General features: G+C 46.3%; 1 protein-coding gene across 1 annotated transcript in view; it reads left to right on the top strand.

Moving 5' to 3' along the window:
* Positions 1–4,252: 4,252 nt before the first annotated feature.
* Qsox1 (quiescin sulfhydryl oxidase 1) overlaps positions 4,253–24,419 on the top strand; it is a 36,486-nt gene continuing 16,319 nt past the window's right edge. The window contains exons 1-5 of the mRNA XM_090340317.1: positions 4,253–4,606; positions 13,869–13,969; positions 20,762–20,807; positions 21,297–21,399; positions 24,045–24,135. Of these exons, the coding sequence (XP_090196443.1) occupies positions 4,312–4,606; positions 13,869–13,969; positions 20,762–20,807; positions 21,297–21,399; positions 24,045–24,135 (636 nt within the window). The 5' untranslated portion in view covers positions 4,253–4,311. The remainder of the gene's footprint in view (positions 4,607–13,868; positions 13,970–20,761; positions 20,808–21,296; positions 21,400–24,044; positions 24,136–24,419) is intronic.

Genomic DNA, 24,419 nt, shown 5'->3' with positions numbered 1-24,419 from the left:
TTCATGTGTTGAAATTTAAACCTCTCCCTGCTGGGAAGTATTAAAAAGGTGGAAATTTAGCTTGTTGTGGTAATAATCACCTATAATTCCTATAATCCCAGATACTCTAAAGGCTGGAGTAGGAGGTCCAAAGTTCAAGGCAGCCAGAGAAACATACTGAGACCTTTTCGAGAAAAAAAAGAAAAGAGATGGAAACACAAGTGACTGCTGTACTGCAGCAAGGCCCCTTGAGAGGTGATTAGGATTAGATACAATCCAAACTGGAGTACCCACGATTGAATCCTGGTGCTAAGAATAGGGAAGACCAGATAACACACACATGTACCCCCTGTGTCCTGTCATGTGATGTGCTGACCACCTTAGGACAATGCCAGCAAGAAAAGACAATCAGCAAGGACTGGAAGTGTGACTCAAGCTTAGAACAACTGCCTAGCAACTGACTTCCAACTTCAGTTACCACTCCCTCTCACCCTTAAAAAAAAAGGTCATCACCAGATGTGGCTCTTGGATCTTGGATGGCTAGACTACAATTCATAAACAAACCTCTTTTTTATAACTTACCCAGTCTGTGGCACTGTGTTATTAGCAACAGAAAGTGATTACTCTAAGACAGATACAACTGGAAGACTTGAAGGCACATTCTGAAGAGCCAAGACTCAGGCACCCTCCCGGTGCACTTGCCTCTAGCTTCTCACTCGTTCTGATTCTTGATGCAGGTGAGTAAGTGGAAAGTCACCTAATACTCTTTTAGCAGGTGACATATTTTACCAAATACTCCTCTGTTGCTCACCATAATTATCTGTATTTATGTATAAGCTGCATTCCTCTTACCATCTAGCTCACTGGACTTTCAAATTACCTCTTTTATTTATGTATAACTTATGAATGATTCACGAGTGGGAAAGTCACCAGGGCTCTTTGTACTTCGGTCTCCTCATCTGTAAAATGGGTATCAACTTTATAGGGTTAGGACTAAATGTGTACCCTGCAAGGCTGAGAATGGCATGCAAAGTGTTAGCAATCGCTGATAGTGCTGTCTTAGCTCAGTAATCCTGGCCCACTTTCCTATAATTTATGTATAAGAAGAGAGAAAAAGGATCCTAGCAGGAAATTCTTAAGAGCCCCTTCCTATTTCTAATGATTTCCTCAGCACCTGTCCCTATCAACACGGAGCTTCAGGACAATCGGTAATATTCTAGACTAATGGTTTACAAATGGTGGCTGGGGAGCATGGAGCTCCCCAGAATCCCCTAGCCCACAGAAAGTAGGTACTGCTACTTCAGCTTAAGTTTCTTTACAAGGTTGAACTGCTCTAATGAGGTATTAAAGGCCGTAAAACTTCCAGTCCTTTCATCTTTCAGCCTTCCTGCCAAGAAACTTTCTCTTGTCTATAGTCTTTACCATTTCTGATGCTCTGAAAGAGATGCAAAAAAGAAACTCAGTGCACTTATCTGGGGGTGTCCTTCTTTCTCAGACACTCCTCCTATTCAGTAAACCAAGTCTCCTAAGTTCAAAGGCCTATGAGGAAGGTAACTATGACACTGTTAAACAATAGACATTTGAAGGCACATCTGATCCAGTAGTTGCAGTACTTCCAACCTCTGGAATACTTTCAGTTCCTGGAATACAGGGATCCTCCATTTTTATAACCAGGCCTGGTTCCAGTAGTAGTTAGGAATGAGGAAAGTGGGTCATAGAAGCTGTTCATGGATGCAATCCCAAGGAAGAGTTCCCAGATCCAGAATTGGTGTACCAACATTCCAACAATATAATAATGTCTTTATACAATTCACCATTGTGGACAGAGCAAACAAGTAACACAAGAAGGAAAGCAAAGCTCCTACCTCTAAATTTCTGCTAGGAATGCTCTTATCCCAGATTATACTGTTGGCCTTTATTTGAAGCTTTGGCTCAAAAGTTATCTTATTAAACTGCAACAGTACTACAAACCTTGGGGACTCTCCGATCCTCTTCTAGTGATAACCCTTTCCACAGAGCAAGAACCCCATGAGCCAAGGACAAGTGACCATTGAAAGCTGCAACCACTCACCTGTTTTGGGATAATTCTGTGGCTGCCTGGGACTCTAAAGCTCATTGTCATTATAGCAACAAGCCAGCAAAAGGGAAATAGCTTGAACTTCCCTTTTCCCAAGAAGTGAACAAAGAGGCTGTTTGTATATGTTCATTAATTCAGAAGTGCAAACAAGGATATTATAGGTGCAAATGATGGGTATAAGGCCTCCTGAAGTAAACAAGAGAACTAATTGCGAAGAGAAGAAAGGAAAGATAAGGACCAGAAACCAGTTACCCACTGTCACTATATTCCAGTGCTTATCTCAGAAGTGTTCATTCTCAACTTCAATTTGACCTTCTAACATACATACGTTAGATTAAAAATAAGTAGGAATTTTCAGAATAAGAGTTTAATTTGGAAGCCAGGTACCAATAGCTCACACCTATAAACCTACCTACTCATCAGTTTGAGTGCTGAGGATTGTGCTTCAAAGCCAGCCTGGGCAGAAAAGTCCAATTTAATACCAAAAAAAAAAAAAAAAAACAAAAAAACCCTAGAAGTGTAAATATAGCTCAAGTAGTAGAGTGCTAGCCTTGAGTGAAGAAAAGCCAAGGGACAGTACCCAGGCCCAGTTGAAGCCCCAGTACTGGCACTGGCACACACACCCCTCAATTTGATTTGTAATTTCTTTCTTTGGCTTGAACTCTGGGCTTGGGCATTGTCCCTGAGGTCTTCAGTTCAAGGCTAGCACTCTGCCACTTGAGTCACAGCACCACTTCCAGTTTTCTGGTGGTTAATTAGAGATAAGAGTCTCATGGACTTTAGTGCCTGGGCTGGTTTTGAACCACCATCCTCAAATCTTAGCCTCCTGAGTAGCTAGGATTACAGGCGTGAGCCACAACACCCTGCTTGTAATTTTTTGGTCAGCTTGAACTCAGGGCTTCAGCGCTGTCTCTGAGCTCTTTTGCTCAAGGCTAGAGCTCTACCACTTTGAGCCACAGTGCCACTTCCTGTTTTCTGGTGGCTAATTGGAGCTGAGAGTCTCAGGGACTTTCCCACCCAGGCTGGCTTTGAACTGCCACTCTCAGATCTCAGACCCCTGAGTAACTAGCATTACAGGCATGAGCCACCAGGGCCCAGCTGGTTTGTAATTTTTAAGCACATGGACATACATGATCTTATGTGGTTTCCATTTGCACTATTGACTCCATCTTTACAAATACTAGGGATTGGCTTGTCTCTGACTTACTCTCTCTAGAAAAGCAACTCCTCTGTCACTATTTCTACCCTTCTGTATATGTTCTCATAGAATTTGACAGCATGGGATCTACTTCTACCATCTCTGTATCTCCCCAAATAATGTCAGTTCTCAACCCTGCGGTCTGTTTACCGCCTTCGTCTTGGTCCTCAGAACTCCGTAAACGTTGAAAACACGAATTGACAAATCTAGTGTCCGAGGACTGACTCACTGGTGAGGTAGACCAAGGCCCCAACCTCATCACAAAAGTTAGGGCACCCAAGTTTACCCAACACCTCCTCCTCCCCTTAAAATAACTCACGAGACCCCGAGGCTACAAAAGGCGACTGCGGAAAACCCATGTACATCTTCACACTCGGCCTGGTGGCCGGTGAGACCCGGAGCGCCCTTCCTCCTCCTCCTCCTCCTCCTCCTCCATGGTCCCCGGCCTCCGGAGGCCACGTGCCGCGATCCCTGTGGATCGTGGCGGCCGGCCACAGACTCGCAGACTGTCCTACCTCGTGGCCCTCTTCCTTCCCGCCTACTTCAAACGCGCAACGTCAAGTTGCTGTGATAGGGTTCCAGGAACTTTCCAGAACAGGAGGAGGTCAGTAGCATCTATCCCAACGGACTTCGCTCCCGTCCGATACGGAGGCCTCGAGTGGCCAAATGACCGCCCCAGAGACTCCCCCACTCCCCGCCCCGCTCCCCCCCTCCGGGGGCTTGTGTTGTCGGGTGGCACTCGTGGGCCTGGGCTTGGCAGCTGGCTTCCTCCAGCGAGGAGCGGGAACCGTTTCGTGCAGGTCTGAGGGAGTCAGCTGTCCGTCTAGGGGGCGCTGGCCGCCCGCCCGGCTCCCGCACCGAGTTCGAGGTCGACTGGCCTCGTAGCCCCGAGCCTGCCGACAGAGGGCGGCACGGGGGGCGGAGCCAGGCGTGGGGGGCGGAGTCAGGGCGGGGGCTCGTGGTCCCGCCCACCGGGCGGAGGCCCCGGGGTGCCGCAGCGCCGCCCGGCTCCGGCTAGTCACAAACTTGTCGGAGGTGGTGGATCCAGCCGCCCGGTATGGGAAGGTACGGCCGCCACTCCGGGCCGCCGCGGCCGCCGCCGCCGCTGCTGCTGCTGCTGCCGCCGCTGCTGCTGCTGCTGCCGCTGCTGCTGCTGGCTCCCGGAGCTGGCGCGGCCCAGCTCTCGGTGCTCTACTCGGCCTCCGACCCGTTGACGCTGCTGCAGGCGGACACGGTACGCGGCACGGTGCTCCACTCCAGCAGCTCCTGGGCCGTGGAGTTCTTCGCTTCCTGGTGCGGCCACTGCATCGCCTTCGCTCCGATGTGGAAGGCTCTAGCCGAGGACGTCAAGGGTGAGAAGCCGAGGCCTCCTCCCCCTGGCCCGTCGGGACCGGCCCGCCACCGTCCTGTCCTGCCCAGGTTCCCACCTCCGGGTCGGCTCTGCCCCTCGCACGTCCTCGCTTTCACATCCCCCTAATTCCATTTCTGTCTTTTTACCCTTTTTGTCCCACTTCTCTCCCGCTCTTGGCGGCCTGTGTCCTCGAACTTCTGTTTGGGTTGGTCGTCTGCCAGGTGGGTGCCCCTATATCTGGAAGGGGGTTGGGACCCCTTTGTGTTCCTCGGACCCCTTAGGGCTTCCCCCACTCCAGTCCTCTTCCTGGGGCTCAGGGACCTGCCGGGTTGCCTAGGCGCCCAGGATCGATGCTGGGGAGTAAAGGGCATTGACAGTCACTCCACCTCCCCCACCACCTTTCTCCATCCCAGTGGCTTAGTTGATACAGCTGGTGTATGGAGGTCCTTCCTCTTCGTTGTCTTTAAGGTGGGTGCCACACAGTGCAATGCTCCTGTTTTTTTGGCCCTGGTCTCGATTTGCCAACTCCCAGTTCCTTGGCTTCCAATCAGCATCCTTATCTCTCTTCCCCTTGGTTCTGTGCCTGCTCCCACTAGACTTTTAACTCCATGGACCCAGAGGCTTGACTAAACCAACCCCTACCAGGTCTGTTTGGCCTTTTCTCCATGTGCCTTTCTCTAGCCAGAGTACTAAGAGCATGTTTTCTTGATTCTAAGATGCCAGTTGTAAGATGCACAATGGTGCATCTAATAACAGTCTGAGAGGTAGCAAGATGAGAAACACATTAAATTCATAGAGATTTAAAAATGTACTCTATTGTAGAGATGTAAAAATGGCTAAAAGCCCAAGTCTTAGGATTGAGGACTTATAGTCACCTTTGTAATTAATATTTACTGAATGCATATATATCAAATACCTTACTAACCACTGGACATGTGTTACCTCAGTGTCCTCTCCTTGTTATATCTTATGGACCTAACCCAGGTAGTGAGTATTTGATGGGGCAGGAATGTCTGGTGGTGGTGATTTGTTTCTGGTCGTCTGCTTCTGAACTGAGCAACTTGCGGCTTTGGTGCTAAGACACTGGCAGGACTCTTAAATGGCTGTGAAATGTTCCTTGTATGAGAACTACTGGCAACTTAGGGACTTAGGTCTTTCTAGAGAAAGGAGAACTAGAACTGTTGCTATGGTATTGATATTTCTTAATAAATTCAACAATATATAGGTGTCCATTTTCAGACTCAGCCGCCCTCTTCCCTTGAGCAGCTTGCAAAGCTGTTACTGAAGTAGCTAGATGGAATGGTCTGTATGTGTTTAGCCTTTTGACCCTGGAAAATAGGTTTTTAAACAAAATTTATAAGCCCTTTACCTCCAATTTTTATGTGACCACATGCCTCTCTGATCCTGTCACCAAGGATCCACCTCTAAGCAGCCCTTCACATTATCTTAGTGATGTCAACACATGTGATCAGAGCGGGAGGGAGGAAGAATGTGTTCCATGGAACTGGGACACAAAGGGGAGATAATCTCAGGGGACAGTATGGGCCTGAACAGCATAAAAGTACTCTAATCAATTTTCTCTTTGAAGTCGTAGAAGTCCTTCAATGGCTGTAGAGGAACTTGGTCTAAAAGATTCTTTCTTATACCTTGAGAATGCTGAAAGAAAAGATTACCTTCCAGCTGATTCATGTGTTTGGCTTCTTACAGCTCAGTTTTCCGATGATTTGTATATCCAGAGACTAATCCAGTCTGTTCTTATATTAGGATTGCTCTTCCACATGGGGTTTTTTAAGCTGGACATGGCGGTACACATCTGCAACCTCCTGCACTTGGAGAGCTGAGGCAGGAGGATTATGAATTTGAGGCTAGTCTCAGCTATTTAGCAAGACCTTGTCTGAAAAACAAACAAACAAAAAAACAAAAAGAAATACAGCAGTGGTACTCAGTAGGCACTATGTTGAATATGAACTATACAACTTGTAGGCAGGGACAGGAGGGAAAAACTAGGAAAGAGCAAAGGGAAGGATGACATTGTCTAGAAGAAAATGCACTCATTACCTGATTTGCAAAATGTAACACCTCTGAACATTACCTTTAATATAATAGCAGTAAAAATTTAATAAAAATCCAGACAAACAAAAGTACAGTTGAGTACTAGTAGCTCATGCCCACAATCCTAGCTACTCAGGAGGCTGAGATCTGAGGATCACAGTTCAAAGCTAGCCTAAGCAGAAACTCTTTATCTCCAATTAACCAGCAAAAAGCAAGCAGTGAGGGTACAGCTCAAGTGATATAGTGTCTTCTGTGAGCAAAAAAAGTCAAGAGTGTGCAAGGCACCTAGACCAAGCCCTAATACTGGCACCAGAAGAGTAGGGGTGGCTGGAGAGAAGTTAGGTTTGGTGGTTCATACCTCCAATCTACTCAGGAGACTAAGATACCGGAAGATCATGGTTCAAAGTCAAGTGGGGCAAAATACTTATTTCCACCTCTCCCCATTCCCTGCCCTTTTAAACTAGTAGCTAGGTATATTGATATACACCTGTTATTCCAGCTGTCTGGGTGACTGAGATCAGGATGATTATGATTTCAGGCTAGCTTGACAAAAAATTCACAAAACTCCTCAAAAGAAGAGGCTGGGCAAGTTGGTGCTGCCTGTCATCCCAGTAGACTGCCTAAAACAGGGGGGCAATTCAGATGTGGGCCCCAGGCAGAAAGTAAGACCCTATCTCAAAATAACTAGCAAATAAAGGCTGGAGGTGTGACTTAGCAGTAGGGTGCCTGCCTAGCAAGTGCAAGTCTCTGAGTACGGTTCTGAAAATAAAGGGAGACGTTAAATGGCTCATACTCTTAATCCTAGCTTCTTGGAAAATGAAGAGAGGAGGATTATAATTTGGCACAAGTGCAGGTAAAATATTAGCAAGACCCTACCTTAACAAATAAGCTATAGGCCGGGGGTTTGGCCTAGTGGTTAAAGTGCTTGCCTAGCATGCACGAAGACCCAGGTTCGATTCCTTGGTACCACATACATAGAAAAAAGCTGGAAGTGGTGCTGAGGCTCAAGTGGTAGAGCTCTAGCCTTGAGAAAGTCCAAGGACAGTGCTCAGGCCCTGAGCTCAAGCCCAGGACTGGCAAAAAACAAACAAACAAACAAACAAACAAAAAAAAAAAACAAATAAGCTAGCTGTGGTGAGATACACTTATAATCCCTAGAAGGGATTAGGTAGCTATGAGGGAGGCATGGGTATGAGGATTTTAACCTGAGACTATGGCCAGGCAAAAGTGCAAGACCCTATTTGAAAAATAACTAAAACATAAAAAGGGCTGGGAGTGTATATCAAGACATAGAGTGCTTGTTTGGCCGGCAGGGTCCTAACTTCAAACCCTAGTACCCCCAGCAAAAACCCCCAAATCATAGAATGTCAGTCTTTCCCTGAAAAGAAGCCTGAGAAGCATCTGTATTCTGAAGTTCCATGAAAAAGTAACTGTAGGCTGGGGAGGGCAGCTCTCACACTGCCCTGTGCTGATAGAAGTATCTTGGGGGCAGGAACAGGGTGTTTGGATGTTGTGGGGGTAGCACTTTGTCATCCTGTCCAGCTGGCTTCAGGCATTTAGTGTATCTGGTCAGTGGCCTGTGTGCAAGGTCCTCTGGAGCTGTCACTGCCCTTGGCAGGAAACTTTTTTTGTGAGGACCTTGCCGCAGTTTCTCAGCAGTTTCTGCTAGTTCTCTGTAAGTTTGGGAAATTCTGCCCAATTGAGAACTTCATTACTGTTCACTGGCTAATCAGTCAGTAACTATTTATTGAGTCACAAAACATTGTATACATAGCATTTGGGGCAGTGAACCACATACAACAAGAAAATTGGCAACAGTACAAAACTGTTTGAAAAGCACTACAGGAATGGTTCAGCCATTTTTGTTGTCATTGTTGTTGTAGGAATTCAAGCTACAGAGGGATAATCTGGTCACCAATGCCCCTCCTTCAAGCAGTTACTTATTACATACTAGCCTTATGTTGTGGCCATGTAGATAATCTATCCTGAGGAAAATATCTGAGAATGAGAATCTTCCTGTAATTCTTCAATGAAGTAAAGTGTTGTTAATTTTGCCTCATGATTCTGGAGGTTTGAGTTCAAGATAGGACAGTCTCATTGGCTTGAGTCTTTGGAAAGAACACTATATATCATAGTATGAATGAGCACATGTCAAAGTGTTGAAAGGGCTCAATTTGAATCTGTTTTGTTCTGGGCTTAAAAAAGATATCTTTAAGTAGTTATACAAAGGAGTTGCCATTCAACAAAGCAGTTAATGAACATAATATGTCTCAATCAATGTCACCCCTTCCAACATTTTCACCCATCCCTCCCATTTTTTTTTTAACTCAGAACCTTACACTTGCTGGGCAATCACCCTACCACTGGAACCACATCTCCAGTTCTTTAACTTCTAGTTTTGTTTTTCTGATAAGGGCTTGAGTCCTTTGCCTAGGTTGGCTTCAAACCTTTATTTCTTACTATCACCTCTCTAATAACTGGGCTTACAAGTGTGAACTACCACATCTGGCTTGTTTGAAATACAGTTTCTCTTATCTTCTTACTCAGACTCACCTTAAAGCATAGTCCCTCTATCTCTTTCAGAGTAGCTAGGGTTACAGGTATGAATTACCACACCCAGCCCCTGGTAGAGGATGTTGGATCCCAGTTCATTCTGACTCTCCAGAGCTTGGGCTAGAATAGAGGTAGGTGGAGGAAGAAGGGTGCTACAGATGGAAAAATAGCATGTACAAAACCATAGGGATGAGATTTGTAATGCGTGCATGCTTGACCTTAGACCAGCCACAGTAAACTTTGTTGGTTTTCCCTCTCTTTCTTTTTGAGGCCACAGGTGACATCTCTTACATGAGTTCTTGTGATACCTAGTACTAAGCCTAGGATAGAGTGGAAGTCTAAATACTCATGTCAACCGATGGCTGGAGCCTTGGGATTCCAAATGATAATGTGAGCAACAGAATCTTCCGCTGGTGCTGTGGCTCCTCTTGGCTCAGACCTGGTGTGAGCACGTGTGAGGGGTAGGCAAGGCATTTTGTCCATGCTGTGACCTTGCTGCCCAGAAGCCTTGGACAAGGAGAAAGGATAGAATATGCTAGTGAAGGCATAACGCTGTGTAGCAGGGCTTGATATAAGCTAACTCAGTGTCCAAAGCACATACTCTTGAAGAGTGTGTGGATGAGGAGTCAGAAATGAGAATGAATTAGGTCTAATCACTAGACCACTGGATCTTACTGTCCCTTGGTGGCTTGGGTAAGTCTGAGTCTCTGCCTCTGGGCCTTTTTGAAGGTTCAGGATTGTTTAACACCAGCAGGAACATGATCATTTTCCTTGCCAAGAGTTTGCTTTCTAGAATCTGAATGGTTATCAGAACTGCAAAGGGCAGTAGAAACCATTGGTCCTGGCCCTCATTTGAAGCTGAAGCCAAGAGAAGCATGTAGCACTCCAGATGGTACAGCTTTGAGTAAGTCTTCTATATCTGGATCTAGTGCCTTTCTTCAACTTTGGAGTTCTCTGATTCTAGAAGAAGCTTTGTGGGATCAAGTAGAATTTCCAGCGTAGTTACCCCTTGTCCATTACTCTCTTATGGCCCTCTCTTTCTCCATTTACTCTTTAATCTGTAGCTACTAGAAAAATTAATCTGTGTGCATGTCTGTCTGTCTCTTCCCCACCCCCTGCCCCGCCACCTTTCTCCTTCTCCCTCCCCACCTCCCTTCTTTTCTTTTTGGTCTAAGTCTGGGACTCAAACTCGATGTCTTTTGCTCATTGGCTAGTGCTCTACCAATGAAGTCATGCCTCCAATCTCCAAAACTTTCTTCGAAATAGTGCTTCACCAGCTGAATGTTACAGATTACGCCTGTAATCCTAGCTATTCAGAATGTTGAGATCTGAGGATTGCAGTTCAAAGCCAGATTAAGCAGGAATTTCAATTAACCACCAAAAAGCCAGAAGTGGAGCAGTGGCTTAAATGTTAGAGTACATCCTTGAGTGAAAAGGGTAAGGGACAGTGCCCAGGTCTTGAATTCAAGCACCAGTACTGCCACACACACAAAAACAAACAAACAAACAAATAAATAAAAATAAAGTCACGATACCAGAAAATCTCTCTCATCCAGACAGCAGGCACTTTCCTAAATGCCTTGCCCTAGCAGTGGGTACTTAGATAAGACAAATACAATTTTCTGATCTTAACTGGCTTTTATTTATAATTTGAGGAATGGATAGCATTTCATTCTAGAAAGTAGGATGCATATTCTAATGAGCAGGAGGGTGTAGCTTTCCGGAGAGGAAAGGCTGAAGATGGCAGAAACAGAAGGAAAAGTAGATTAGTCATTTTCAAGTTTCTTTCCTTGTAAGCAATAAAGCAGTGAGGACTTCTTATGGTGGCTAAAACTGACTTGTTTGGCAATTGGCTGTTACCACTTCTGATTTCTTGGGAGGGCAGCTCACTTGGTTACAATGTTGTGGTATGTGACTGAAACATGAAAGGCTACATTTTTGGAGGGGTCTCTTGGGTCTAGTGCAGTGGTCTCCTGTAAAGTATGTTTAATTGAATACGAGAATGAATTTCCAAAGTTTCCTTAAGGCTCACTAGGGTGTTAACATGGATAGGCCTAAGCAACATTACTTGCTTGGGACCTTCCCAGTTCTGACTGGCCCAGTCTCCACTCCAGGTAAGGAAGGCACTGATTGCATTTCAAAGGATACAGAGAATCAAAACAGGAGGAAGAAGCAAAGGCAGAACATCACCTTTCCTTTAGCCCTCCACTGCTGACCCACCTCTCTCCACTGGGAACCAACAGAGTAGCTGTTTGTTTTGGCCTGAGTCCTTTGAGATTAGCTTCAAGGTTCAAATCCTGAGCTCAGACACACCAACTTTACTCACATCCTGGGTTTAGTTCCTAATTTTGCTCAAATCTTGGGTTGAGACCCCAGCTTCACCGTTAATTAGCTTACCCCACTTTATCTAATCCATTCTACAGTTGAAGAAAGCAGGTTCAGAGATAAATGCCCTCTTACTTCCTTATAGGGTTGTTGAGAGCACTCTGCTAGATAAAGTGAGCATACAATACACTCAGTCCACATTTGATAGCATCATTCTCTTGGAGTTGAGCCTAGGCTGCTGATTGACTACTGTGAGTTACAGAGAAAACACGCACTTCTACCCTCTGATGAGGATGGCTGTAATGAGAGCAAAAATGGCGAAAGTAGTTCCCTGGCCCTGGTGAGGCAGGCAGAGGAGAAAATGGGTTTTCAACTCTGGTAAGCATTGGTCAAGCCACGAGGCTTCTCAGTTCATGTCTTCATTTGCAGGGGGACACACATGGGGGGTAGTTTGTTGATCCATGTGATGTGGGTGGTCCTGTCCTCTCCTCAGGTTGTGCCTCAGGGTTAGTGGACATCAACTAGCCTGAGGCATGGTGGCCTGCCATTCTTGGATAAGAAAAGAGTCTTGGAGGCCTTTGGGTCCTTGGCCATTTGCCAAGTCACCCTGGGAGCTTCCTGCTTGTGAGGTACATTGGTGAAAGAGAGGCCAGTTGCCTCTCTTGTTTTTGTGTTTAGTTGATACATTGATACAAGTGGATCTCCCAAAAACCAGGGAACAGAACCCTAGATACAGAACAGAAGGAGCCAGGTGTAGAAAGTGCCAGCTGGCTCTAGGAGGTGATCTAAGTTCTTACTTTCCCTGGTCTTCCCTTTGGCAGGTTGCATAGAAAGACCTGGGTGGATGCCCTTGCCTATGATCAGGACAAAATCTACAGCAAAACCTTACTCATCCGACCTGCAAGCTCCCTGTCTCAGGTCCAATTTGCTTGGACTACTCCTTGTTGTTGTTGTTGTCCTAGGATTTGAAATCAGGGCATGGGTGCTGTCCTTGAGCTTCATCCGTTCAAGCTAGTGCTCTACCATTTGAACGATAGCTCTTACAGCTTTTTTGGGGTGGAGGAGTGGTTCTTCCCAATGGAAGACTTGAACCTTGGATCTCCGTGCAATGGAGTTGCATTTTGAGGCTTAGCGAGCTTCTTTCTTTAGCCTTGTGCCCCAGAAACACCAGTGACCTCAGGGTGGAATAAGGCCAACCTGGCTTCTTTCTGCCATCATCTAATTAAACTGCCAGGTTTCCCACCAGAGCCTCCTCTCTAGAGAGTCTGGTCTCTTTAAATTTCTCTCCCTAGTCTACTGTCCCCTCTTCTTCTTTCCTTCCCTCTAGCCTCTAGCCATGCATTATGGGTTGAATGGACCACCACACTTTTACTCTATTTCCACTTTTTCAGCAAAGCCTTGGTTCACAGGACTGAGCTCTTTAGTGTCCAGACTTTCTGAGGTCTGCGCCATAATAGCTTTAGACTAGCCTAGCCACTGCCTTCTCACAGTTCATGATACCTCGTGTGTGTGTCTTGTAGCTGGAGCAGCCTCGGTGTGGGTGGAGCTAGTGTGGGTGCTTACAGGCTCCTGACCTAGAATCAGAGCTCAGGAGGAATGCCTGAATATGAACTGGTTTTCTGCTTCACTTCTGCTGGCCTGTGCATTATTGTGCTTACTAGTTAGTTTCCCAGAGAGGCTTGGCAGTCTGGTGAAGGAGTGTGGTTGATCTTCCAGACTGGCCTACATTCCTTCCTACATTCTTTCCTTCCTGGATTCTAAGTGCTCCTTTTCTCTCTGAAAATTCCTGCCTCTATTATTGAGGACCCAATCCCCTGGATCTAAACCATCTAAGCTGGACTGACTGCAGTACCTCTGGCTCCAGCAACCATCATTCAATCCCAGGGGGGTACTGGAAGTCTCCGAGCCCCCTGAAGCATACTCTACGCTTCTGGAAGTGATCACCTCTGAAAGGACTTCAGAGACAGAGGTGGTACTAGGACCTTTCCTAGGGGGGCAGATTCCTCTCACATTTCTCTCAGCCCCACCAGCCCCACTCTCACTTCATAGAGTACTAGAGAAATGAAGAAATCATTACAAGTCAGTATTAATTTGTTAGTTAAGTGTATCCTAAGCATTAGGCTCTTTCTTGTGAGCCTCTGGCTAAACGAAACTAAAGGTAATATCTTAGAGGTCTTTTCCTGAGCAAGGTGAGACCTTCCTCATAGAGCTGTGGTGTTGGGTGCTGGGTGCTATGGGGATTGGGTGGGGAGTGGGGGTGGGAATCACATGGTAGGGGCAGCAGAAGAGTGTCAGCTCCTCTCATTTACCTAGGGTTCTCTTTGTCCTTTCAGGCTGGAGGCCAGCACTTAATCTTGCTGTTCTAGACTGTGCTGAGGAAGCCAATAACGCTGTCTGCAGAGACTTCAACATTCGTGGCTTCCCAACTGTGAGGGTATGTGTGACAAGGGGGAAAGTGGGGCTGGGGCTGGTTCTGGCCAAGCACATTGCCACCTACTCTGTGCTTCCCTGGCATCTGCCTAGGCTGCTGAGTTCTGGGGGCCTGCTATGCTTCCAGGTTTCAGTTGTTTAAATCGCAGCCCTTGGGACTGTCCCTCTGCTTGATGTTTTAGAAATAGAGGCAAAAAGGAAGTAGGCTTATTTGGTATGGAAAAAAATATCTGCCTTTGTAAAGGAAAGAGCTATAGATGACTATGTTGGGGTAAATGAATTTTGGATGCTCTAGGTTGGACTGTGAAGTGACCATCACATAAGCTGATTAAACATTCCCAGTTCCCAAGATCCTTTTCAATTCTCACTCCTGACCTACTATCTTTAGGGGCTGACCTCACTATGTCAAGTCAGAATTCAGATTCTGACCTTTCCAATCCTTTCAGAATTGGGCTACAGGGGCTATCTGTTTCTCCAAGATACTGCAAGCCTCATCTTCATCAGGCAAGTACTCAGAAATGACCTGCAGACATAGCCTCACCCGTAGTACAAATGCCCAGTGCCTCAGGGGGTAGGGATGCCTGGCATGGGCTCCATCACACCTAAGACATGAGGGTTCTGTCAACTCAGCTGAACTCTCTGATACTTTTTCTTCCAGTCTGCCCTCTGTGGGGAACCAACAGCTCAGTTAATTAACAAATGAAAAACTTCCAAGGCTTTCCAGCAAGAGGTAGAGCATTAAGAAATGCTCCATTTATGTCAAGGGCCCTCCCAGGGCTCAGGCCTGCCAGAAAGGCATCTAGAAAAACAGTTTCTTTATAGCATTGAGGAATAATCAGAAATCCCTTTGAAAGCAGAAGTGACAAGTGTTGTCTTTGAAACAAGACACTTCCGAACTCAGGGACCTCAAGTTTTAGGCAGACTCGTGCCTGATTACGTCTAACAAATACATCTGAAATGCAAGGACCCAAGCTGCCCAAGACATGCCAGCTCTGACTACTGCTAGACCTGGGGATTCCACCACCCAGATAAGACTGTTATCACTTAGGGGTAGGAGATGGGGTGGTCTTCAGTGAGCCAGCAGCTACTGCTACATCATTCAGAAGTGGCAGCAAAGAGACTGCTTATCAGTAATCTCTTTAAAATAGCAATTCTTCCTGTCAAAGACATTGCCTGTATTGGGCATGACATGTAACTGAAAATACTCAAATAGGGTACCTTGTTCCTTGGGCTGAGCCAGGGCAAGCAATGCTGAACAGAAAGCCATGGGAACTAAAAGATAGCTGTTCACAGGCAGACAGTTTTCTCCCACTGAAGTCTGGACACAGAAGGCCTGCTACTGCCCAGCCCCTTGGAAAGCTAAGCATTGATAGGGAGGTTAATTACAGAATATCTTGTTGGGTTCTGTAGGGCCCAACACCTGTGGCTTTTCCATTCTGCCAGGGAGAAGCTCAGCTTCTGGGTGTGAAGGGAATGGCCCGGGCAGTCACAGGCCAGTGTCTCCTCAGCACTTACTCAGGTCACGCAGCACACGCAGCCAGGATGCCTCAAGAGATTAATCACCTCCCTACCCACCCAGCTGCTGTGGGAGGGCCCTTAACTGCTCCTCTTGGCTTTCCCCTGCCTCCAGATAGGCAGCATCTGGCTGGGCCAGTCTGGTAGTCAGCTGTCTATTTCTTAAGCTGTCCAGTGTCAGGGCCTCACTTGGAAAAGCCTCTCCAAGGAACCTGTAGCACAGTTTCAACTGAAGGCACTCTGTGAACTGTCTTAGGCCATAGTCAACCCGTTCAACTTATGGATCTGTATTTGTGGTATGCAATGACTTTTGAATGTTTTTTAAAACTATAATCTATAGCAAGAAATAGACATTTTACATTGTGATCTCAGAGTTGATTTGTATCTATTGCTAAACAAAATTTCATGAAACATCCATTCTGGCTAAACATAGTGTACTCATTTATTTTCTATTCTTTTCCACCCCCCACCCATGGCTTGCTAATTTTGCAAGTTACTACTAGTTTGCTTCTAACATTTTTGAAGACTACTCAAACAGACTTCAGAGATTCTAACCCATTGAAAGTCTAATATCACTAGTATACTTGGTCACACTCCCTAGAAAGCAGAGCAGATCTTAGAGACCTGCAGTTGCCAGCAGGCCAGACAGGTGGCTCTGTTGCATGGTCTCTTACCTCCTACAGACCAGAACCAGTCTTTGCTCACTGTTTCCATAGAGGCTGGGAGAGCCTTAAGGGGAGGGCGACTTGGAGAAGATAGAGTGTTGCCCAGTTCAATGCTGACAGGCCCACACAAGTCTGGCCACCACCGTGGACATGTGTCACTTACCTTCTGCCCTTGTCACCATGAGCAAAGACTGAGCTTCCACCAGCCCAGCCTGTTTAGCAAACACTGTCTCTGAAGGGCAGACCAGCTGGATCAAGTCACAATCAGACTGAAAGGAGTTTGACTGAAAGAAAACAAAAGTTCAAGGAGGGTGGGGCTTGTTTGCCACAGGTTTTACCTTAACCTCTGACAAGGGGCTTCTTCCTGGGCCACAGTAGTGCCCTTCAGTGGAAGGGGAAAGGAACCCTTTGCATTGAGGACTACATGATGCTACAGTGTTGGAAAGTCTAAGGAAACCATCGATGGCCGATTCAAATCCTGGCTCTGTTGTTCATTGTCTGTAATTTGGGAAGGTATTTAAACCTAGTGTTCCCCCACCCCCAACCATGAGCTTCAGTTTTCCTGCTCTGTAAGAAATGGGATGCTATTTACCAATAGGATTGTCACAGAATGTGAAGTGAGGCTGTGCTGGTGAAGGTGCCGAGGCACTGGTGTTATCTGGGATCTGGGAAATGTCAGTTTTCTTTCTTCTTGTCGACCCCTGAGGCTGGTGATAGCTCCTCCGAGTAGGTGCATCTGAGGCCACCCCATCCATTGGCATCTACTGAGGGAATGTCTTCAAGGTTAGCTGGAACACCTGACTCAGGATGCAGAGCTTACATGCTGGCTGGGCATCTGGGAACGATCTATGTACAGTATGAATGCTGAAGGGGTTGACTGGGGCTCACTGAGCTTTGACTCATGTAGGCTGGAAACTCAAGTGTGTCAAAGGACAGATGGGGTTTGAGCAGGACAGAGAAGCTTGTAGACAGAAAGAGATGTGGCATGTTGAGGGGACCAGTTCTGTTAGGCATTTCGGGGAGTTAGGTGGGGCAGGGGAAGGATGAAACTTAGGAGTGACAGGGTCTTGGAAGGTAGGTACAGAGTCTAAGCCACTACAGTATGTGACAGTGAGATGTCAGGAAAGTGGACAGGACTCAGAAAGATGCCTCCTGCCTGTCTGGAAAAAAAGAAAAAACAGGGACCTCCCCTCTCCTCCCCCCCCCCCGCCCTGTCCACTATCACCTGCTATCTTCCAGCCATCCTTGGCTATTTACAGCAAGGAAGTAGTTGAGTTTGTTGATCTTTGTGAGTGCACCTTTAAGGTATTTGGAGACTGTATTATTTCCTTCAAAACTTGTCCTAGGAGCTGGAACCTAGGACCATCACCATCTACTTATAGAAAGTGTATTTTCTGTTCTGTCCAGACATTTTGGCCCACAGGACATCAGTCATTCCACAGGTTCCTAAGGAGCTATCTCAGCCCCCATTTGCTTGCTTTTGGCCTCCTAGGAGTGCTAAGGTTGATGAAGGAAGACGCCCCTGTCCTGTGTCTTATTCTGTGCCAGCAGATGAAAGGGATCAGACAGAAGCTAACTCTTCCTGGGGAAAAGAAAACTCACTTCTGAAGGCTCAGTGGCCTGTTTTCAAGGAGTCAAGGAGTGCCAGTGCTTCCCTTGGGCAGGCACACGCCTCCAACAACCCATCAATAAGAATACATTTTACTAAGAGGACAAAAATGTGCCCTGACTAGATCTCCTCCTGAGCTTCCATGATGATCAAAGGCAGAGTCTCTGCTGGGTTGAGCAGACATCTGCCCAACCTAACACTTCCATGTGTTAGCTTCTGTGCCAGGCCCTAGTGGGATTTACATTGGTGAATAAGTGATGGTCTGGCTTACCAGCCTAGCAGGTGGGTGGGTGGCTGGGTGGAAAGTTCAGGGTGAAGTCCATTATAGCTGTAGACTATGGATCAGGGGCAGTGAGAGGTCAGTTTGAATTCATATCTTTGATTAAAAAAAAACCCAAGTACAGTGAATTAGGGTATTTATTCATGGGCAGTGGTGAGCTATGGAGTAGTTTGAGGAAAAGCAACAGAACTGAGCCTTGGCGGCAAGAAGGAAGATGGTTGAAGAACAAAAGGTTCAAAGTATTTATATTTCTGACTCATGAAGAAAGAACAAATAGGGACAGATCAGTTATCACCTGTTGGACCTGGCCTGGACCCAGCAAGAGGTGGGGAAGGAGGCAGCTGTTGAAGGCGAGTCACAAAGGTCACAGTCATAGAACTTGTCAGTGGACTAGATAAAGGTTGTAGGAGAGGGCAATGCCAGGCTGGGTGTCAGGCTTGAACACTGGGTGAGATAACACACAGGTGCAGGAACAGTTTGGAGGAGGGGTGACTCAGCCTGGGCGTGTGGGGAGGGGGTGCCCTGACACCTGTGTGGAGTGCTTAGGAGGAGCCAGAAGTCTAGAGTGGGTGAGGACCTGAGGCAGAGGATTCAGAGTGCAAATCAGCTGGACAATGTAGTTGAGTTTGGCAAGGTAGAAACAATATGCTCATATCCATTCATTCATTCAAATAGCTAGGTGTCAGTGGTTGTGGGAAAGCCATGCAGTGTGAGGCTTCATGGTGGCAGAAGTGTTGTGTCTGAGAAGCCAGTCTGTTTTCTGAGTTTATAAACAAGGCCATAATCAGTTAAGTTGTATTTTTTACTTTTATGATCATTTTTTTTGTCAGTCGTGGGCTTTAGCTCAGGGCCTAAGCACTGTCTTTGGACTTTCTCAAGGTTAGAGTTCTACCACTTGAGCCTCAGCACCATTGCTGGCTTTTTTTTCCCTTATGTATGTGGTTCTGAGGAATCGAACCTGGGTCTTCCTGCATGCTAGGCAAGCACTTTACCACTAGGCCAAACTCCCTGCCCCTTTTATGATCATTTTTTTCATATATTTTTATTGTAATTAATAGAAGGATTACATGATATTTGCTAGATAGATGGTGCATTAATTCCCATACATTGATACCCTTCCACATGTCTTGGTCCCCATTTCCCTCCCCCCCACCCTATGATCATTTTCATATCTGTTAGAACAGGAGAATTTTACTAGCTCAAGATTTGCTCAGCAACTGTAAGGAATATATATATACATATGAGTGATATATGTCAGTGACTTGTTTTCTCTTATTAATAAAAGATCATATTCATGGTTCTAAAAGGGGACAAAGGCAGGTATGGGTGGGTCACTCCTGTAATCCTAGTTGCTCAGGAGGCTGAAATCTGATAATTGCATTTCAAAGCCAACCCAGGCAGGAAAAACTATGAGACTCTTATCTCCAATTAGTCACAGAAAAAGCTGGAAGTGGTGCTATGGCTCAAGTGGTAGCGTGCTAGCCTTGAGCAAAAAGAGCTCAGCGATAGCGCCAGGCCCAGAGTTCAAGCCTCAGGACCAGAAAAATAGTAGGAAGAGAATAGATCAAGATGGTAATGGTGATGGTGATGATGATGATTACCTAACACTTATTAATTCCTTGCTGTATGTTCTGATACTGGGCTCTAAGTGCTTTATATGTATCGGCCATGAGTCCTTGCAACTCAAGGTAGATAGCATCAACCTCATTTTAAAGATGCTAAGATGCACAGAAGTTGATAGAATGTCCAAGGCTGTACAGCAAAAGCATAGCAGAGCCAGATCTTGAACTCATATCTCCTAGAGTCTAAGACCTGCCCTCAGCTTCCAGGCTGGGATAAGGCTATTTGAATGGTACTGTTGGAGGCAGAGGCACAAAGTAGCAAAAAGTGGCCCTGAGGGTAGAGGAAGAAGCTTGCAGACTCTTCTCCAAGATAGTTCAGTGTATTTCAGAACAACCAACTCTTCTCTCCTGAGGAAGGAGGTGTCACTACTAGGACAGAGGTTCATGTTATAAGGAGCTGTCCTTTAGTCTCTCTGTCCTCTTCCCCAAGGAGATGACAGATGAGGCCTAAGGTATGTGCACAGGAAAACAGGTTGTAGTGATGATGAGTCAAACTGGACAGTCTGTTCAAGTCATTTCTATAGGGCTCAGACCCACCCCTCAACAGTAACTGTTCTGGTGCTCTTTCCCTAGGCCCAATGTTTGCTGTGCCAGGCTGGGAAGCTTGGAGATGTAGATGTTAGCCCCCAAGCTCTAAGATAAGGAAGCAAAGACAGATTGACACAAGGAAAGATGATGTGTTCCACGGGATTTATAAGTGACTTCACTTTATTTTTTCAGCTGTATCTGAAAGTCAACAATGGTTGTGCCTTAAAGAGTTAACAGTGGTTTTGAGCTAGGGGCTAGTGCCTTACAGAAAGAGCCCAGCTTTAGTAGAGTTATAAACCTCTACTTGCAGGTTCTGTGGGTGCTTCCATTTTGTAGAGGAAGGGATTGGATGCAAGAATGAGGAAAGGAGTCAATGTCCAGACCCAAGAGGAAAGTTCCCTGACCTCCCTTTTACAGACTAAGAAACTGAGGCTCAAAAGGAGGAGGGAAGTCATTTACTCATTTACACACAGTCACCCCAGCTAATTGGCTAGACTTTAAACACAGTTCTATCTGATACCACCATTGTGCTCTTAACCAGCATGCATTGCTGACTCTGGCCTGTGTTTGCTTCCAGTTCTTTAAGGCCTTTTCCAAGAGTGGCTCGGGAGCAGTGTTGCCAGGTGGGTGTCTTGGCTGTGGCTATCCTGTTGGTATTGTCATCATCTTCCTTTCTCTGCCTCCTTCTTTAGCCTCCAGGGTTTCTACTGGAATGAAGAAAGCCATCTTTACAAGGGTGGAGGGGGGTGGTCTCCTGCTAAGGGAAGCCTGAGAGAGCCATAAGAAAGCCTGATTCAAGAAGTCTTTCATTGTGTCCCATCTAGGTCTGAATAGCCTTCATGTTAAAATGGAGTTGATCTTTCCCCTGGAGAGATCCTTCAAAGGCCTGGTTTTGAGGGCCTCCTTCCTGCCATCTGGAAGATGGATCTCTTTGGTTTGCTTTCAGTCATAAGAGGTGCCCCCACCCCACTTCTCTCAGATAAAAAAGGAATAGCATGTGTCCTGTCTCTCTCAGAATTGGCTCGGGTCCCTTGATTCTGGAAGTGAAGATGACAGGGTGCTTGAGTCAGCCTTCCTCTCCTGATACCCCTCCCTGCCTGTTTCTTTTGCAGTGGCTGGTGCTACTGTGCAGATGCTGCGGGAGAGACTCATTGATGCCCTGGAGTCCCACAGTGACACATGGCCCACAGCCTGTCCACCACTGGAGCCTGCCAAGTATTTTGGGCTGGGAAAGGCTATGTGGAGCAAACACTGGGGTCCAAGAGTGGGGGTAAAAAGGGGGTAGGAGCCACATGGTAGGAGACCCACATAGATTCATCCTGCTGCCTTTGCTTGTGGACAGAGACCCCTTAGTTTGCTAGCACCAGGAGATACTTCAGAGTGGGTGGTGGCAGGTACTAAGGAGCCCTGCTGTTCAGAGGCACTAGGGCTTCATCCTTCAGGTGGGCAGGAAAGCAGGTGAGGCTCTCTGGGTCATCCATACTTGTTTCTCTCCTCAGCTCCTTAGGAGCATTTGCGGTACGGCATGATTTCACACGATCTAAGGCAGGAAAGGCAGCTGACAGCACAGGAATAGGGAGAATGAAGGTCAAATACCATTTAGAGGAAAAGGGGGGGGGGAGAAGAGTAAAGCCCTGCCTCTAAACCAGAAGTCGTCATTTTTCTGAGCAGTGGCTGGGGAATGGGGTGGCCCTCAGCTCCCTGGGCTGCTCAGGTGTAGGTGGCCAGTGGGAAAGTTTTATGACTTTTTTTGGGGGGCTAGGAAAATGACAACAATGAGGTATTGAAACAGAGTTTATAAACACTAGACACCTTCTTCCACATATACTTGTGAATGAGAACACTCAATAGGATAAGGCTCACTTGGGGGAATTCCTGCCAAGAAGGAATAAACCCATGTACCAACAAGGACTAGCTTCAGACACAGTGGAGGTCCCCAAAGCTGGAGAGGCTAAGTGAGGCAGAGGAGGTTGAAAGCTCTGGAGGTTTGTGTGCTGGCATACTTCAAAACGATAGCCCTGCTGATTGATCTGATTCATAATGACTTCTTTATCATTTACCCAATTTTCTGTCTTCCCAGAGGGCCTTGCAGAAACCCTGGATTCCATGTATAGACCTGATGTGATTTGGAGTTCCCAAACCAGACCCTATCTGTGTTAGTTTCTTTTGTCACTGAGACAAATCCTTGAGAAACAATTTAAAAGAAGAAAGGATTGATTTTTGGCTCATGGTTTTAGTACAAGGCTGATTGAATCCATTGTTTTGGGCCTGAGGAATGGCAGGATAGCATAGGGAAAGAAGCATAGGATGGACAGAAAGAGAGACAGATACCCGAGACAAGATGTAACTTCCAAGGATATGCCTCTAGTGTCCTGCTTCCTCAAATAGAGATGTCAGTGGATTAATCTATTGGTTGAGTCAGAGGTCTCTTGATCCAGTCACCTCTCAGTGATTGGCTCCATCAGCTGGAGACCAGGCTTTCAATATGAAAGCCTTTTTTGGAAGAATAGACAAATCATCAATACAGTCTCCCCAGGAAAACACCTATGCCAGCCTGTGCTCTGGTCCTTTTTTGCTTTCTCTATGACAATGTCTTCATCTTTCACACACATGTATGTCCCTCAGTGGGGTTTATTTCCAGCCCTGAGGATCTCAAAAGCAACAAATTGGTCAAATCTATCAACCTCTCTCAAAGTGATCCTTTTAAAACTGCTTGGGAAGGAGACAGAGATGCGTGATGAAAGCAAGCTGCTGCTCCTCAAGGGCTGAAGACGTGCTCTTTGGCTGGTGTAAGGCAGGTCTGGAGAAGTAGTCTGAGAGACACACTACCACCGCCCCAGAGGGAGGCTGGTTTATCCATAACACCTTTCATCCACCCAGCGAAGCTCAGCCTGACCCCTGCCTCTCTGGCATGTTCATTCATGTACATGAATTTATGCACATGAATGTTTTCTCTCTGGATACAGTCACTGCCATGTCTTTGGGTCTAGTCAGCAGAAGTGAGACACCGGGTAGGTGATTTTAAAGAAGAATAAGAAGGAGAAAAAGAGGGAGAGAGAAAGGAAGAAGGAGAGGAGGAAGAAGAAGAAAGAGGAGGAGGAGGAGGAGGACGATCTAGTCTCCTTTGTCCTTTGGGTCTTCTTCCCTACTGGCCTTAGAAGCATGTGTGAGATGTGTGGTTTTAACTGGATTAAGGAAACAAATCATTCCATGTTATTTTCTATTGAAATTTGAGTTTTTAAAACAATTTTACCTTAATTTTCTGGCTAGGAGGAGCATATGAACTCTTAAGTCATTTCTACCTGAGAAAATAGGACCTCACTTTCCTCACCTTAAAACCAAAGAGGTTAGACTCTAGTTTCTAAGGTCGCCTGTACCTGGTCCTCACTGGCTCTTTGTTTTCCTTTTGTGTCTATTCTGAGATGAAATTGTAGCTCTCCTAGTTGGTGGTGATCTGCTGCAGATTAGGGCTTAAATTTGATGGGTTCTCATCATCAGTTTCTTAGGAAACCAGTAAAGCCATCTCAGTAAGGGCCTTACCCAGAACATGGAGACAGCTGGTACAAAGCATTCCTACCACATCTCTTCCCAGCCTGCTTCCTGCCCAGTCCTGATTCCTAAAAGAGACAGAAAGAAAAACAGTGCATACAAACAAAATACCCAAGGTGGGTCAAATGGAGAACCAGGGTTAGGTAGCATCCTCTGAGAATGAGGGTTTCGTTTCTCCTCACTAGAGAGAGATTGGTAGAGGGAGCCCACAGAGGCACATGACAGCATGTCTATACTTGCAATGCTGAGTGCTGAGTACTTTGTCTCATTCCACTCGTTGTGGAAAGTAACCTCAGAGTTGTCTTTTACAGGCTGGAGGAGATCATCGGATTCTTTCCAAGGAATAACCAAGAGTACCTGGCTCTAGTCTTTGAAAAGGAAGGCTCCTACCTGGGTAGAGAGGTGAGCTACTTCCTCTTCCCCGCCACCCTGGGATGGCATCTTGTCCCTGTACATTACTTAGCTTGGCACTGCCTGACCCTTCTGGGGACATGTGCAATACAGAGATGGACTTTAAAACTACTTTAAAACCTTTTTCCCTGAAGCCAAAGGTAACCCCAACCTGTTTGAGTTCAGTCCTAGACATATGACTGCTAATCCCTATAGGGGTCATCAGATAATGTCTAGGATCATGCATCTAGTAAAGTGAAAAAGAACTCTGACCTAGGGCTGTTTGGGTTCAAAGC

The sequence above is a fragment of the Megascapheus bottae genome, chromosome 10, assembly GCF_031878675.1.
Source record: "Megascapheus bottae isolate mThoBot1 chromosome 10, mThoBot2.hap1, whole genome shotgun sequence".
Taxonomy (NCBI): Eukaryota; Metazoa; Chordata; class Mammalia; order Rodentia; family Geomyidae; genus Megascapheus; species Megascapheus bottae.
This window is presented reverse-complemented; position numbering and strand designations above follow the sequence as displayed.